The following is a 14,408-nucleotide window of genomic DNA, read 5'->3' as shown; positions in this document are numbered from 1 at the left end:
TTTTATTATAAACTACTCTTTAGTTCTAACTACTGTTAATTCACGAATTGGAATGAATTTGTTGTAAGTTTTGACCGATTTCAATCGTTCGTTGGCCAGCATATCCAGTGATTTATCACTAGAACTCATTTTGTTTGCTAATAATCGGCCAATGTGACTCCAAAGACTCTTTAAAACCAACTTCTTGATAATATCAGTCAAATCGATAAATGAAAGGATTCGATTCTTGATGTTAAGCTCTGGTAACTCAACTCTAAAATTATGTACATTTAACAATCTCTTGTATCCTTTGTTTAGCTTGATGGTGATTCGCAAGGTGATGGCTTTAACAGTGAGGGAAATGATTGAAAAGTATTGTTTTGATCTTTCAATCATTTTGTTGACCTGTTCTGCATCTTCTTCTTCTTCGTCATTGTTGGAACTCTTGCTGCTACTAGGACTCTTTCCCGATAATCGAGTCAAGCTTCGTTTGTTCAGTCTGGAGCTGGTCATGCTTCGCTCTTGTAACTGTCTATCAAGTCTAGCGCTCTTATTCACACCCTCAGTCTCCTCAACCAACCCATACTGATCGCGATCGCTAGGACTTTCAAGCTCTTTTTCCTTTGCTTCCGTACTATTAGCCAATTCAATCACTTTACTTTCCTTAATGTCAGCTGAATCAGTTTGGAAAATGAAATTCATAAGTTTCTCACCAGTTATCTCATCAACTTTGATATTTAACGGTAAGGAATTCACTTGTAAATTTTCAACAATCTTGATTCCACCAACTGACCTATTCATTGTCCATTGTAAATCAATCAAGTTTTCAGACGAGTGTTGACTCATATCAAACGGTCCAATGAAATCGGGATACTTTGCATCCTTGATAAGATTGAACCCTTGCAACATTTGGATCTGAATCTGATTCAAGTTGGAGCCACTTTCCAACTCTTTTCTTTTATAGACTCCATTTGCAAGAGCAAGATCCACGATAGGTGTACGGTCATCTTCCAATATATGCAAAATTATCTCGTCAGCTTTAATCAAAAAGGATATCTGTGGATGATTTGAAGTATCACTGAAAAAGTCTCCCGTAAGTAAGGTCCTCAACAAAAGGTAAATCTCACTAGCAATATCACCGGTTTCCAAATTCAATTGAAGATAATTATTCAAATCCTCGTTATTCATGTGACCTCTTCTGAAGCTATAATTTGCATTCAATAGTTTCATAACACGGTAATATTGTTGCATTCCTTTCACCTTCTCTGCCACCGCTGGCAAGTTGTCAAAATCTATCGAAAACTTCATTTTTTCAATCTTTTCGGCAATTGCTTTACTCATGGGTTCACTGTAAAACAAAAGATTGATTATAATCACATACAATGCAAAATACTGTGAAGACGTGGATGTCAAAACAACCGAGGGCATATCAATCCTCACCCGTTTCGGTGCTTCCAACTGGGTGGACAATTGTGAGCTTTTATCTGCAACAGAAGCATCATCTTCACCTTTCGACAATGCTTTACTCATTATCTGGGTGTCGTAAAACAACACCATCACCGATAAATTCTGTATAAGTAGTTGATTCTCCCCTGCCCATTGACCTCTTTGAGTAATCTCTGGTCCAAGCCATGGTGGCCAGTTGGCTTTAGCACCATATGGCTTATCAGCCACAATCATCATATCACTATCCAAGACATCCTTTTTATTCAAGACAAACACACTTGCATCTTGTAAAACAATACCAAATCTTTTTTCCAAAACCTCAGGGTTAGCTGTGTCTTTGGAGTCCAATACGGATACAAACTTCCCACTGATTGATGGTGTTGACACAATCACGACTGAGTCTGGAGACTCGTCACTCTGAAGTTGAATCTGAGGAGAAACAATATCAATAAAGTAATCTTCCGATAAGGATCCATTACCTTCAATTTCCTTCAAAATTTTAGTAAAGTTGTTCAACCTTTCAGCTGATGTTAGTTCGACAGATCTCGATTTTACCTTTAATTCGTCTTGACCATTTCCAGCAAATTGATCATGAGATGGGGCATGTGAAGACATAGATGCAATATCTGATGCATAATCATTTTCTTCAATAAACTTTTCAAGGGTGGCAATTGATTCATACGTTAAGTATTTTTTCATAGCTGCTTTCAACAGTACAAAATGAATGTACTTCATTGCATTGTCACGACAGGTTCGGTTCCATTTCAAAAGCATACTCAGCCATGTGAACTTGTTATGGAAATGCTCCTCCTTTTCCATGGATACAATTGAACTATTTCTTTGGTTGGAAGGCGTACCCCTTTTAGCACGATCAAGCATACGTTTTAAAAAGGTAGCTCGCTCTTCCAACTCCTTGGTGGAAGCTCCTTTATTGCGTACTTTCGTAATTTGTTGATCAATTACTTTTTGTCTAGCCTCCAACATGCGTACTCTCAGGTCCGATTCATTTAGGGTATGAATACGACAATCATGGATGTCTTCATTACCAAACTGGTCATCATCCTTGTTTTTGCTAGCATCATTTTCAGTATCCCTCTCGTAGGAAAATCTTTCGGAAAACATAAGAGGAAGAATCTCAACTTTTCTTGGACAATACTTTAAAGAAGGTAAGAATGCCTCTTCATAATCTTGCATGTCAAACCAAATCTTGTCGCCTCCGTAGATATTATAACTCGACTCTTTGTCATTATACTTTCTTTTCTCTTGTTGGTACATATTCTGAGTAAAACTTGAATGCACAACACGCAAATCAATATTTGACAATGTAACCTCACCGATATTAAAATTCATCTTCATAATCTTTGTACGTTTGGAAAGCTCTTCATGATACACAGTGACTGGTTGTTTACGTTGATGCAAATCGACGGAAAATTCATCAACTCTTGCTCTCAACCCCACACATTCAACTCGTTCATCATCAACATCAACAATCTCATCTCGATACATATGCGAGATGAACAATGACTTCAAGTAGAAGGAAAACTTGTTTGTAAATAAATGCTCGGAAAACTTGACTGATTTTTTAGTTTCACCAAACAATGGACCTCTTCGGATTGGCAACATCATATTACTGGCAAACAATTTCCACCAAGCAAATAGCTGATTGAAAGCTCCTGGAGTTAGGTGTATAGTGTTGTAGCTTTTTTCTTGATCAGCCACCAATGATATTGCCATATGCACATATTCACTTCTGAGCCCTGCATACGAATCATGCCCCTCTTCACAATACTTCGGATTCATAAGATGTACATCATAATGAGGTTTGAAATCTTCAATTCTTTTACCATCGACTTTACGTTGAAGAAGGAATCCCACGTGGAATCTTATTCCTCCACTCAAGCTAATCACATTCTTGCCGTAAACCTTATTTAGCAAGTTAAAGTCGGGTCTTGTTGCTGAATCTTCAAGGTAGTAGCCAAAACACGTGTTGATGAAATGGGGAGATTCTGGTAGATACACAGAATCAATGCTACTTCTAGTCCACGCCAATAATGGTGTTGCCAAGTAGTTGGGAATATACCAAGCAACTTTATCTGAACTAATGTCAAAAAAGTTTTTCGAATTATCATCTTTATTGATTTTCCAAACCACATTCTTTTTAAACGAAAGAACAAACCCGCTTGATGTTGATAATAATTCATATGGATCTCTTGACCCTTTGAACCCCACTTCCAAACTCTTCCTCGTCTTGATGTCACAACTTCCATGAAGAACGTATTTGAGTTTGTCCCAGAATCCCAATTTTTGTGAAGGATCAACTGGTGGTTTTGAAAACAGATCAAAGTTTAACATAAATTGTTGAATACCAAAGTTGTAAGAAGTACCCCAAACGATTCTCGTTGGGTAGTCAGAATTGAAATCACAATTCAACTTGGTATACATTTTTATACTTGAAAGTGTCTTTTCAATGGTCAACAAGTCGTATCGATTAGCTTCATCCTTGTCGGTTGTAGCTAAAGGAACCTCCAATTTTCTTATCTCCTTTTCATCAGTAACATACTTTTCACTAATTACCAAATCTCCCCGCAACTTTAAACTTGCATTGGCAGAGTTTTTATTCCTTGGAGAGTATAAAATCGGTAGAGGGTAGTCACGCAATTGCATCCTCATTTCCGACAACTTCAAGTCCAAGTACATGGGAACCATTACAGAATACTTTGTATCCTTTGGAACACCTTGGCCCACGTTGTGAATAAAGTCGGCAATATTTTCAAGGCCAAAGTCGGGCCTTGACAAGTTGAGATTGAATCCTTCCATTCCAATTGTTAATAAAGGGGCATCATATGGATAAGCCACGACATCCTTATTATAATCGGAATCAAAGCGACACTCGTTTCCGAAAAGATAATCTTTATGTGCAACAACTTCATCTCGTAATTGTTGTTGATAGATTTTGACTTTTCTCATCCAAGAGTCGGATATCGTCGTATGCAACCTCTCCAATCTAGTAAAGTAATTCTTATCATCGCCAAGCTGAGACTCTTTTGTTTCGAAAAGGGAATACAATTCCAACCTTTTTCTTTGCTCGGTCTTACCCAACTGATAAATCATATTCAACTCTGTTTCAAAAGGATCATCTTCCATTGTGAATTTCAAATGGTTTGATTTAACTGTCATATTAGGCAATGCAACTGGTTCCATCTCATGAGGGTGAACAATATTTGCTCCTTCCTTATAATCATCCGCTTTGAGGAGTTTTATCAAATGCTTTGATAATTTTGCCGTGAGTGACAAATTATCAAACAATTCATAGACGATAAATTTGTGAGGTTGGATTAGCCTTATTGCATCAGTGTGTACATCAAGTGCCAAGTCTTTTATGGTCTTGGGAATCTCGACATTTAAGCTAAGTGAATCGAGACAAAGTAAACGTGCCCATTTTCCTTTCACACTAGGCGAATCAGCTAGACATCTAATAAAGAACAACGACAACTTGATCATCTTATTTGCAAGTTCAACATGAGTATCTGATAGCTGTATTTTAAGATTGTATGAGTCGGCAATTTGCAAAATAATATCCAGAGTTTCCAAATTGAATGTTGCTTGGACAAAATCGAGCAACAGCTCGTCCGAAGTTTGATGCTGGGAGTCTCTCACAGGCTCTTCAAACTTGTCCATATCCTTCTTCAACTTCAGCTTTATCGTTTTAATTGGAGTAACAATGAATTCTCGAACCAAGTAAATTGAGCCAATCAATGTAAACAACTTGTACCTGTTGTAGAAGGTTTGCAACTTGTCGATATTCAGCAGCACTATCAACTGGTTTTTGCCCTGGAAGTCAGACACAGAATCAACAGTAAGCTTAAATGTAGGAATCTCAACAAGCGGCTCCATATCTGAACGTTTTGTACTACCATCATCAGGCATAAGAATTTGAAACCTTTCAAAGGCAGCAGTTGCAGACCAGTATTCCGAGTCTAAATCAAATGAAGTGAGTGTATCCAGAGAGGAAGAAGATGAGTCGAGTCTAGCTTGCTCATCGATCCTTTGTGCTCCGTGATTCACAAGGGAAGCCTTAAAACCATCAAGTTTAATATTCACTCTTCTCAACTCGTTACTCTCATCTGTATCATATTGCAAATCAGTGGTATCAGACTTAAACAAGTCCTCTGTTGGTATCAATACCGATCTTGAGCCAATGCATACATCCCATGCTGTTGCTCTTACCTCCACTTGAGAGATCCAAGAAGGCAAGTGTCGAAATATCCTGTCCTTGACGCCCACCAGTGCAACCTTTTCAAAACTCTTTGGCTTTCTAATTTCTTTCTGCAACCTTGTGTTCAAGTAATTGAGCTCATCATTAAATTGTTTATTCAAAACTCCAATTTCAAGATCAGTTTCAGCCAATTTTGTCATGTCCAGAAGAAGCCAATGGACACCTTTGAAAATGTCCAAGCTTGTTAACTTTACCGACAATCCATGTAATCCAATCACCGAAGCAAGAGTCAAATTTTTGAAAATGTCCAATTGAATATTAACAAGTTTTAAGCCAAAAATTTCTTTTTGAACTGGGTCAATTGATGGTGCTGTTGCGCTAGTATTGGCTTTTGACAAGAATTTGACACTTGGATACAAGACTTCGAAATTGGAAACGTAATCTCGAGTCGGTGTGGTTGACAAGTTGAAATTCAGCAATGAATAGGAAAATTCCAACAATTGAGTGTGATCACCATCACTACAATTTCGAAGGATGAAACGAGGTTGTTCAACAACGAATTTGATGTCCAATTTGGGGTAGTATTCGTTCACGTATCTCCAAAGTTTAGCTTTTAGTGGTTCATGGTGCCCAGACTGATCTTCCGCTTGAGTCACCTCCTTTGTCCTCTCATCTTTACTGTTCACCTTTTTGAGCAACTTTCTCAAAGTCAACCATTTTTTGAACAATACCAAATTGTACAAAATAGCACTCAATTGGCGAGAATCGACATCAAAGATGGGTGAGCTAGCAGATGAAAAGATTTCCATTACACAATTCTTGAACCCTTTAGCTTGGACAACCTGACTCAATATGTTTGTTTTGTGGGTAAATGAATAATTGGGCATACTTAAAATCTCATCCGTCTCTTGTCCAAAGGACCCACTGACCAAGGTGACTCGTTTAACAAAGAATAGTTTAAACAACTGTATGGAAAGGGTGGAGTGGAAAGGAATATCTTGTTTTGGGTTGAATAATACTTCAAATCCGGCGGCATCACTGTACAACCGGGAAACATTGAATGACACTGATTTTGTCACCAATTCCAATGAGGTTTTTGGTTTAGTCTCGTTGTAGTATTCGGCTATTGATGCGTTATTTTGAATAGTGACAAATGGAATTTCCGATATTTTTGAATTTTCAATATGGATAGTGACCTCTGAGAGTAGTTTATTGATGAGCAGAAACGTTTTTTCTAGCTTGGATTGTGAATCTTCATTAGGTGAGGTTCCTTCATCACTATGTTTTATGCCATGTGAAAAATGGTGATCTTTGGTGTTTGCTTGTTTCAACTCATCATGTAGTATGTAATACTTGACAGCATTGAACAACAGGACATTACTTTCAGAAACGTTAATTTTTCCAATAAATCCACCAATAGAACCACTCTTGTAATCAATCAGAAATTTCAACTCAACTCTAAAACTTCCCAACCTGAATGGTGTCAAAAGTTCATCCTTGGCCTTGATTTCATGGTATACATTGTTTAAAAACAATCCAGTTCTAAATTTCAAACGATCTTTATGTCTCAAGCTATCTCTTGATTTGGCATTATACTTGAGGTATTCTATGGTTGTCTTGTAGTCAAATGCTGAATATATCGATGTGTTTCGCATCTCTAGGTCCAAACTTGGCAAACGTCGTATAAAGAATTGCACAATTTGTTTTAGGATAGTACTATTGGGGTAGATACTAATATCATTCTCTAGCGATTCAGTATCCTTAGTGTCACTCTTAGTGGAAGATTTCTTGTTTTGTTTTTTCAGTTTGGTGAATAGTTTAACCTCAAGCTCATCAATGATTGTCATCTTGGTGTTTCCCCATAATCTAAACCTCAAGCTTCGTATCTTGACACGCATACGCTTGGATTTGAATGTGACTCCATTGAGAGATATACCATTGTTTATTGATATGGAACGTAGGTGAAATCCAGTGACAAAATAAATAATGTACCATGAAATGATCCATAGGAGGAAGATGCAGACTGCGTAGTATAGCAAGCTGCTACTGTTTATGGACTTGACATCAATCATGTTGTCTCTGAGCGAGTGTGTAAATAAATAATTTGTGGTGCTTGTAGTGTCTTTGCCAGTGGTTGCTAAATGTGATAAGGATTGCGTGTGTAAAGTAAGTCTTTTCTTTCCAATGTTTGTAGCAAAAAAGAATTGAATAAAGAGTAAGATATGAATTGGATTGGTCTTATTTTATGTTGTCATTGCTTTTGGGTTTGGGTTATGAGTGTGTATATTAAACTTATGTGTAACGTTTCGGTAATAAAAAGTGTATTCTGCGTGTGTGTGTGTGTGTGTGTGTATGTGTGTGTGTGTGTGTGTGTGTATGTGTGTGTGTGTGTGTGTGTGTGTTATTGTTTATTTATTTTTGTTTTACTTGCTTTTAAAGTCGCATTTGGTAAGAAACACAATAAGATATATACGAATTACCATATAACCCATACTGCAGCAAGAAGAGAGGGAGAAACAATAAGTCATTCAAAAGGGTACACTGAAAAGCCAATTCCCTCCTTCTGTCTGTCCTGCGTCACAAGTCCAATGGGATGGGACGAACTAGAGGGGGGGAACAATTTTTGGCGCATCATTTCGTACTTTATCTGTTGGTAATGCATGGCCTAAAAGTCTTTTCATCAAAAGGGCTGACGTTAGATATTACGATTGCTATATGCGCCTACTACTTGTACAGCAAAACTGATGATTTGGGAATTGAAGGTAACGAGAATCATCTCCATACCGTGGGGTTACAACTTGTAGATTCTGCAATCACGGAGACTAAATTAGATTTCAGATCTAAAGGTGACAGATTTCTTAGCTTCTTTAAACTCTAATCTCTCGATCTTCCTAATTAGGCAATAGCAAATAAGAAATAATTGTAACTCTTTCATTCGTTAGGGCTCTAACCCTGGTTTATTCTGAGTTAGTCGCTACCTCTTTTTTTTTTACGCTACCAAAATGTTTTATTCTATGCAGTACCATCAGAAAAACTGAATTTTCAGAGACGCCATAGTGTAGCAGTGCGCACTCACACACTGAGACTCACTCTCTCTCACTGAAAAATTTTCTAAGCAGTATTAACCAAAAAACTTAATCCGTTTTCCCTTCTTTCTTATATCAACCACGACAGATTAATTAAAGAGTATGTTTGATAATGAAGATATTGGGAGAGAGAGACTACATTGTCAAAATGGATCATAGAGGAGAGAGAGAGAGATGGGCAGGAAACACAAGTCTTTTAATGAAAGATATGGGATGAGAATAGAATGAATAAGAGATGAACCTATATTACCATGGGAAACACAAGAAATGCCAATTCAGTAACTCAGCATCATGGGCTGTGTGAAACTTGGGACCAAGAGAGTACAAGAGCTAAACCTTGAGTTAAATTTGAGATGCATTGCCAATCATCATAACCACATTGCTCATTTTATTCCAAGCAAAAGCACAGAATTATTCCTCATTAGTTCTCCTACATCCCTCTCCAACCCATTTAGACAAACTCCCCCTCTCAATCACCCTCCAAAAGACATAGTTTATACTAACTTTTCCATTCTAGTGGCCACTTCAGTCCCCCACCCAAAAATCGTCAAGAAATACACCAAGAGATTCAAGAGACACCACTCCGACAGATACCACAGAGTCGCCGAGAACTGGAGAAAGCAAAAGGGTATCGACTCATGTGTCCGTAGAAGATTTAGAGGAACCATTCCTCAACCAAATATCGGTTACGGATCCAACAAAAAGACCAAATTCATGACTCCTTCTGGACACAAGGTATTTGTAGTTAAGAACTTGAAGGATTTGGATGTGTTGGTTATGCATACTAAGACTTATGCTGCTGAAATTGCTCATAATGTCTCGGCTAAGAATAGAGTTGATATTGTTGCTAAGGCTAAGAAGATTGGTGTCAAGGTTACTAATCCAAAAGGTAGAGTTTCTTTGGAAGCTTAAGGAGATGATAACTTTTTGGATGGTGTAATGATGAGAGAGAGAGAGATCAATTCAGTATATTGTGTATATCTTAACTAATAAAGATTTTATATTCACGACTTTGAATTGCAAATGTGTAGAGCAAGACAGTAAGAAGAAGAAGAAGTAGAAGAAGTTTTCTTATGTTCATTGTTACAGTAACCACTCTCTCGTTCTATTGATAATATATACACATACAAGTTTATAACCCAGATTCTTCACCTTTTTACCTCCTACCAACACTAGCAGCAGTACTCACTTCATTATGATGATGTTTCTTCAACTTGTAACCCAAATCACAAGTACCATCAGCTTCCAACTTCAAATCAGAAAGATTACGCAACACATGTCCATAATGACGATTGATATCCGATAAGGAATGAAGACTCGACCTATCATCACGATCATCATCGTCAGTAATTGACGTATCTTGTCTGCTTGGTGGTAATTTGAGACTAGATGGGTCATGTTGAGGATTAGGACCAGCAACACCATGGCTCAACGACGATGGTGAACCTTTTCCTGACTCCTCTTCATCACCTTGCTGTTCTTGTTGTTGTTCCTTCTCTTTTTCGTCCAAACGGGTTCTCTTTTCAGTGTATTGCTTGTCTTGAAGCACCTGCTGTTGTTCCAATTGTTTCTGTTCTTCAAGTTGTAATTGATGTTCAATATGTTGTTGTTCAAGCTGATCTTGTTTCTTAGCGGCATCCAGTTCAGATTCGTGCTCAATATCACTCTCTTCTAAAGCCGGTAGGTTATTGGGTGGAGAATGATCTGAATTGGATTGTTGTGGTTGTTGCTTTGGGGAGGAGTTTGAAGAAGATGTAGTGGAAGATTGTTGTTGTGGCTGTTGCTGTTGCTGCTGCTGCTGTTGCTTAGATGGGTAATCAAAATCAAGCATTGATCTCGTACGTGGCAAGGCATGAGCTTCATTTGAATGAAGTGAAGCATTACTTGATGATACATTTCTTGCTCCTTCATCATGACTATTATACCCTTCATTTGCAGCAGAACTACTTCCATTACGCTTGGTAAACGTACCTCTTCTTGAAGGTGCTTGTGAACTGTAGCCTGATGATGGGGCAGATCCACCATTTTCTCCAGTACCTGGCAAGACAAATGGATTCACATATTGATCAGGATCTTCATAAAGACACATTTCCACCGAATGGAACCACGGATCTTCAAACAACAATTCCAAATCATACCTATTTGAAACTGATGGATCACACAATTTCCAAGCAACTCTAGAAGCACCAGTATTTTCAAACTTGGCAGCCATTTTAAATTCAACACCTGGTCCCTTGTTGAACCCTTTATTATTTTTGAAATTCAGATGATCACTGCAGTATCTCTTGTGATTAAATGCATATTCTCTATATGCATGATCAGTTGGACTTGATTGTTGGAAAGGTACACCTCCATAAACAAGACAAAATAAAAGCATTCCCAAAGCCCAATGATCAGATTTGAACATGTCGTATGCGAAATTTTTAGCTTCTGCTGCCGATTTATCCTTTAATAGCATAACCTCAGGTGGTGAATATGGTGGAGATCCAACATATGAAGTTGACAATCTGACAGGACTTGAAAAATCACCAGGAATTTCATGTTGATAAGTACTAACTCCAAAATCACACAATTTTGCCATACCATTACCATCAAGCAAGACATTTTCTGGTTTCAAATCACGATGAGCAACATCACATTCATGAATAAATTTCAATCCATAAGCAATTTGCTTAAATAAACAATATTTTTCATTCAATGGTGATTTTTTCCAACCAGGACGAACAATTAGGGAGAATAAATCACCACCACTACAAAATTCCATAACAACACCCCAACCTCTAGTTAAATTTGCTTGACTTTGGATACGTAGTATTGCCAATACATTAGCCACGTGTCTTGATTGTGAACATTTCTTTTGTATAACGTATTCCTTCAGCACTCGTTTATAAAACTCTTCATCAGTTTCTTTATTCACCATGGTGAATTTCTTTAAGGCATACAAGTGACGTTTATTATGACGAGAATTGATGATTCGAACATCTGAAGAGCCACCATCACCCAATTTTTTGTTTCCAACATCGATTTCAAATTCTTCTAATAAGTTTACATGAGGTTGTTGCAACTCTTGTGGGAGATAGTCATTGGGGTTAGCAACTGGATTGGCTACAATACGTTCACCATCATTGTTTCCTGAAAGATAGAAACTAGTGTTTCTTTTCCCTTCTTGTGAAGGAGTTGGGTTCATTCCAAATGGATTGTAAACAATTTTTTCATGGTTTGGTGAAGAAGTTTCAAGACCGGGTGAGTGACTAACTGAAGGAGTTCTAGTACTTCTCATTTGCAGGGTTGCTTTGTTTCTGTTATCAATTTGTTGGAAATGAGCCAAAGTTTCAGCTTTAGTTAATTTCTTGTTGGGAGTAGCTGCTAATGGATGTTGGGGTTTTGGATGTTGTAAATCAGATGGTGCTCTATCTCTACCATTATTGATAGGATTGGTGTTTCTGCGTCTTAATGAAAGAACAGACGAAGCTCTTTTGATACCATCTCCACCAGGACCTGGTGAAGGTGCACCTGCTGCTGCAGGTGGATGTTGTTGTTTGTCATGAGGAGATGAATTTCTTGACGATGGTGCAGTACTGCTACTTGGTTCATCTTTATGATGATGAAATAGTTTTGATATTTTTGAATGAGAAGCAGATGGATCTGAAGAGGATGCATTTGAAGTAGATGGAGATACATCCTTCTTGAAGAGTGATTTTAATCCACCACTGTGATGTTCCTTCATTTTTTTTTGGGGGGGGTGCAGAAGTAAGTGTAATAGTTTTGGTTATGAAGGATTAGATTGGTTGATGTTGATTTTGACTGTAGTCTATTGAATAGGGGTATGTATGATAAGTGTTTTCTTTTAATTTGAAATTAGAATTGGGTATATATATGTTATCCGCAACTTTAAAAATATTTGTGTGTTTTTATATATGTAACTGTTTGTTTTTTGTTGAGAGAAATTAAAATTTTTGTTTGTTCACGCATAATAGACTAAATTACTATGTACATAGATAGATACATAACACACCCCTTGATTGGGTGAATGGTGTGTATTCTTTTATACTATGAGACTGTTGTATGTGTATATATACATCTCCTATACCCTTTTTTTTAAAGGAGGGTGGTAGAGAAATATAGAAGTGGAGAAGTTTTACCAGTGGTATGACGTTGAGAAAGAAGAAGAAGAAGAAGAAGAAAATTGTTTGAAGTGTGTCTTTCCACTTTTTCTTTTACGCACGTTTCTACTACTGTACTACTATTTCTAAGAAGAAAAAAAGAAAAGAAACTTCATAGGAGGAGAGAGACACTCATAGTCACTCTATTGAATACAATCTCATGGCCCAAGTATCATACTACCAAAGTAGACTAAATCTCTTTCTACAAGTTTAATGGATCATACGTTGTGTAAATTATTTGGTGTCATCAAAAAAAAAAAAATAGAGAACAAAAATTGTATAAGAAACATAACCGTACGTTCGGAGTTATTCTTCCGATACAATACAAAACTCCTAGTGGTAATAGAAGAAGAAGCAAAATGTATGGTAACATTGTCGCATTTTTAATAGTCATCCACTCACTCACTCACTCACTCACTCACTCACTCACTCACTAACTCACTCACTCACGGCTCATATGTACATTAATAGCGCGGAAACGTATTATTACTAAATAAATTTCTCTTCTGGCCTTATGTATTTCCTTTCTCGCATATAAATCCGATTTCCATTTTCGTTCTTGCCGTTTCTGCGTTTTACCCGGGGGGGGGAGGGGGCTTCTTTTCTTTCGTGCGTGCGTACATATGCGTGTGTCTCTTACTCTTTTACCCTATATATGTATGTATGCATGCATGTCTGCATCGGACTAACTTTTCTCTTCTCCTCGCTTTATTTCCTTTTATGCCCGATGACTGCCTGCCTGCCACCCCTAAAGAAAAAAAAAATAAAAAGCTGCCACTTCGGATCGAGGCAAAGAAAAAAAAACATGAAACAAAAGTACGGCGTTAAGCGGTAGCCGAACGAACAAAGCTGTAGGCTGTAAGACTTCAACAACTTTCGGTGGTATGGACTTACTTTATTTCTTGTATGATCTCTACGTTTCTTCTTTGAAACTACTTCGGCTTAAGGTTATTTTAATTTAGCCAGCCTGATTGTTTTATTGTATTTTTTATTTTTTTTTTCAATGACGCAAACCAATGTCGCAAAATGAAGCTGCAAAAAAGAAAAAAAAAAAAAAGAGATCTAAATTAGAGAAAGTCCATCACTGTAAGTGTAGCGGACAGTAAAAAATCCTAAGTTATTGAGATTAAGGAATATCTAACTTATATAAACTTAGTGGGGGGGGTGAAACGTATCTATATACAGAGCAGGTGGTGGATCTATATATAGCATCTTCTTTATTTCTCTACTAATTTCTCCACTAAATCCAAAGCCTTGTTACACTTGTGCAATGTTGAAATTTCCCCAACATTTGATAAAAGGCAAAGCACATTGCTTACTCCCACTCTCCACCGCTGAACCCCCTTTTTTTATCTTATATATACGTTCATAAGGCATAAGCAAGCCTTTCCCCCTCCCCCTCTTCCATTCCCCAGTTAAATTTATCATTTTGTGTGACTTGTTATTGTTGTTGTTCTTTGCTTGGCAAATGGAATAAAAATAGATATTTGTACACTTTGTCTGCCTTTTGGCTAATTG

General features: G+C 37.4%; 3 protein-coding genes across 3 annotated transcripts; 1 reads left to right on the top strand and 2 right to left on the bottom strand. All coding sequences in view use genetic code 12, as the record gives it.

The window, feature by feature from the left end:
* Nucleotides 1-12: 12 nt before the first annotated feature.
* Nucleotides 13-7,539, bottom strand: FMP27 (Fmp27p; the record flags this gene model as incomplete). Its single annotated transcript, XM_067690395.1, has 1 exon — nucleotides 13-7,539. One exon carries the CDS (start codon nucleotides 7,537-7,539, stop codon nucleotides 13-15), a length of 7,527 nt encoding a protein of 2,508 aa, XP_067548865.1.
* Nucleotides 7,540-9,018: 1,479 nt separating this feature from the next.
* RPL32 (60S ribosomal eL32 domain-containing protein) lies at nucleotides 9,019-9,639 on the top strand (the record flags this gene model as incomplete). Its single annotated transcript, XM_067690394.1, has 2 exons — nucleotides 9,019-9,151; nucleotides 9,245-9,639. The coding sequence occupies 2 exons, from the start codon at nucleotides 9,019-9,021 to the stop codon at nucleotides 9,637-9,639; spliced, it is 528 nt and encodes a 175-aa protein (XP_067548864.1).
* Nucleotides 9,640-9,883: 244 nt separating this feature from the next.
* Nucleotides 9,884-12,454, bottom strand: PTK2 (protein kinase; the record flags this gene model as incomplete). The annotated part of the gene is made up of 1 exon (XM_067690393.1): nucleotides 9,884-12,454. The coding sequence occupies one exon, from the start codon at nucleotides 12,452-12,454 to the stop codon at nucleotides 9,884-9,886; it is 2,571 nt and encodes an 856-aa protein (XP_067548863.1).
* Between the last annotated feature and the right edge of the window lie 1,954 nt (nucleotides 12,455-14,408).

Source organism: Candida metapsilosis (assembly GCF_017655625.1).
Source record: "Candida metapsilosis strain BP57 chromosome Unknown scaffold2, whole genome shotgun sequence".
In the NCBI taxonomy this organism is placed as follows: domain Eukaryota; kingdom Fungi; phylum Ascomycota; class Pichiomycetes; order Serinales; family Debaryomycetaceae; genus Lodderomyces; species Lodderomyces metapsilosis.
Note: the sequence above shows the minus strand (reverse complement) of the source record. Positions and strands in the feature narration are given on the sequence as shown.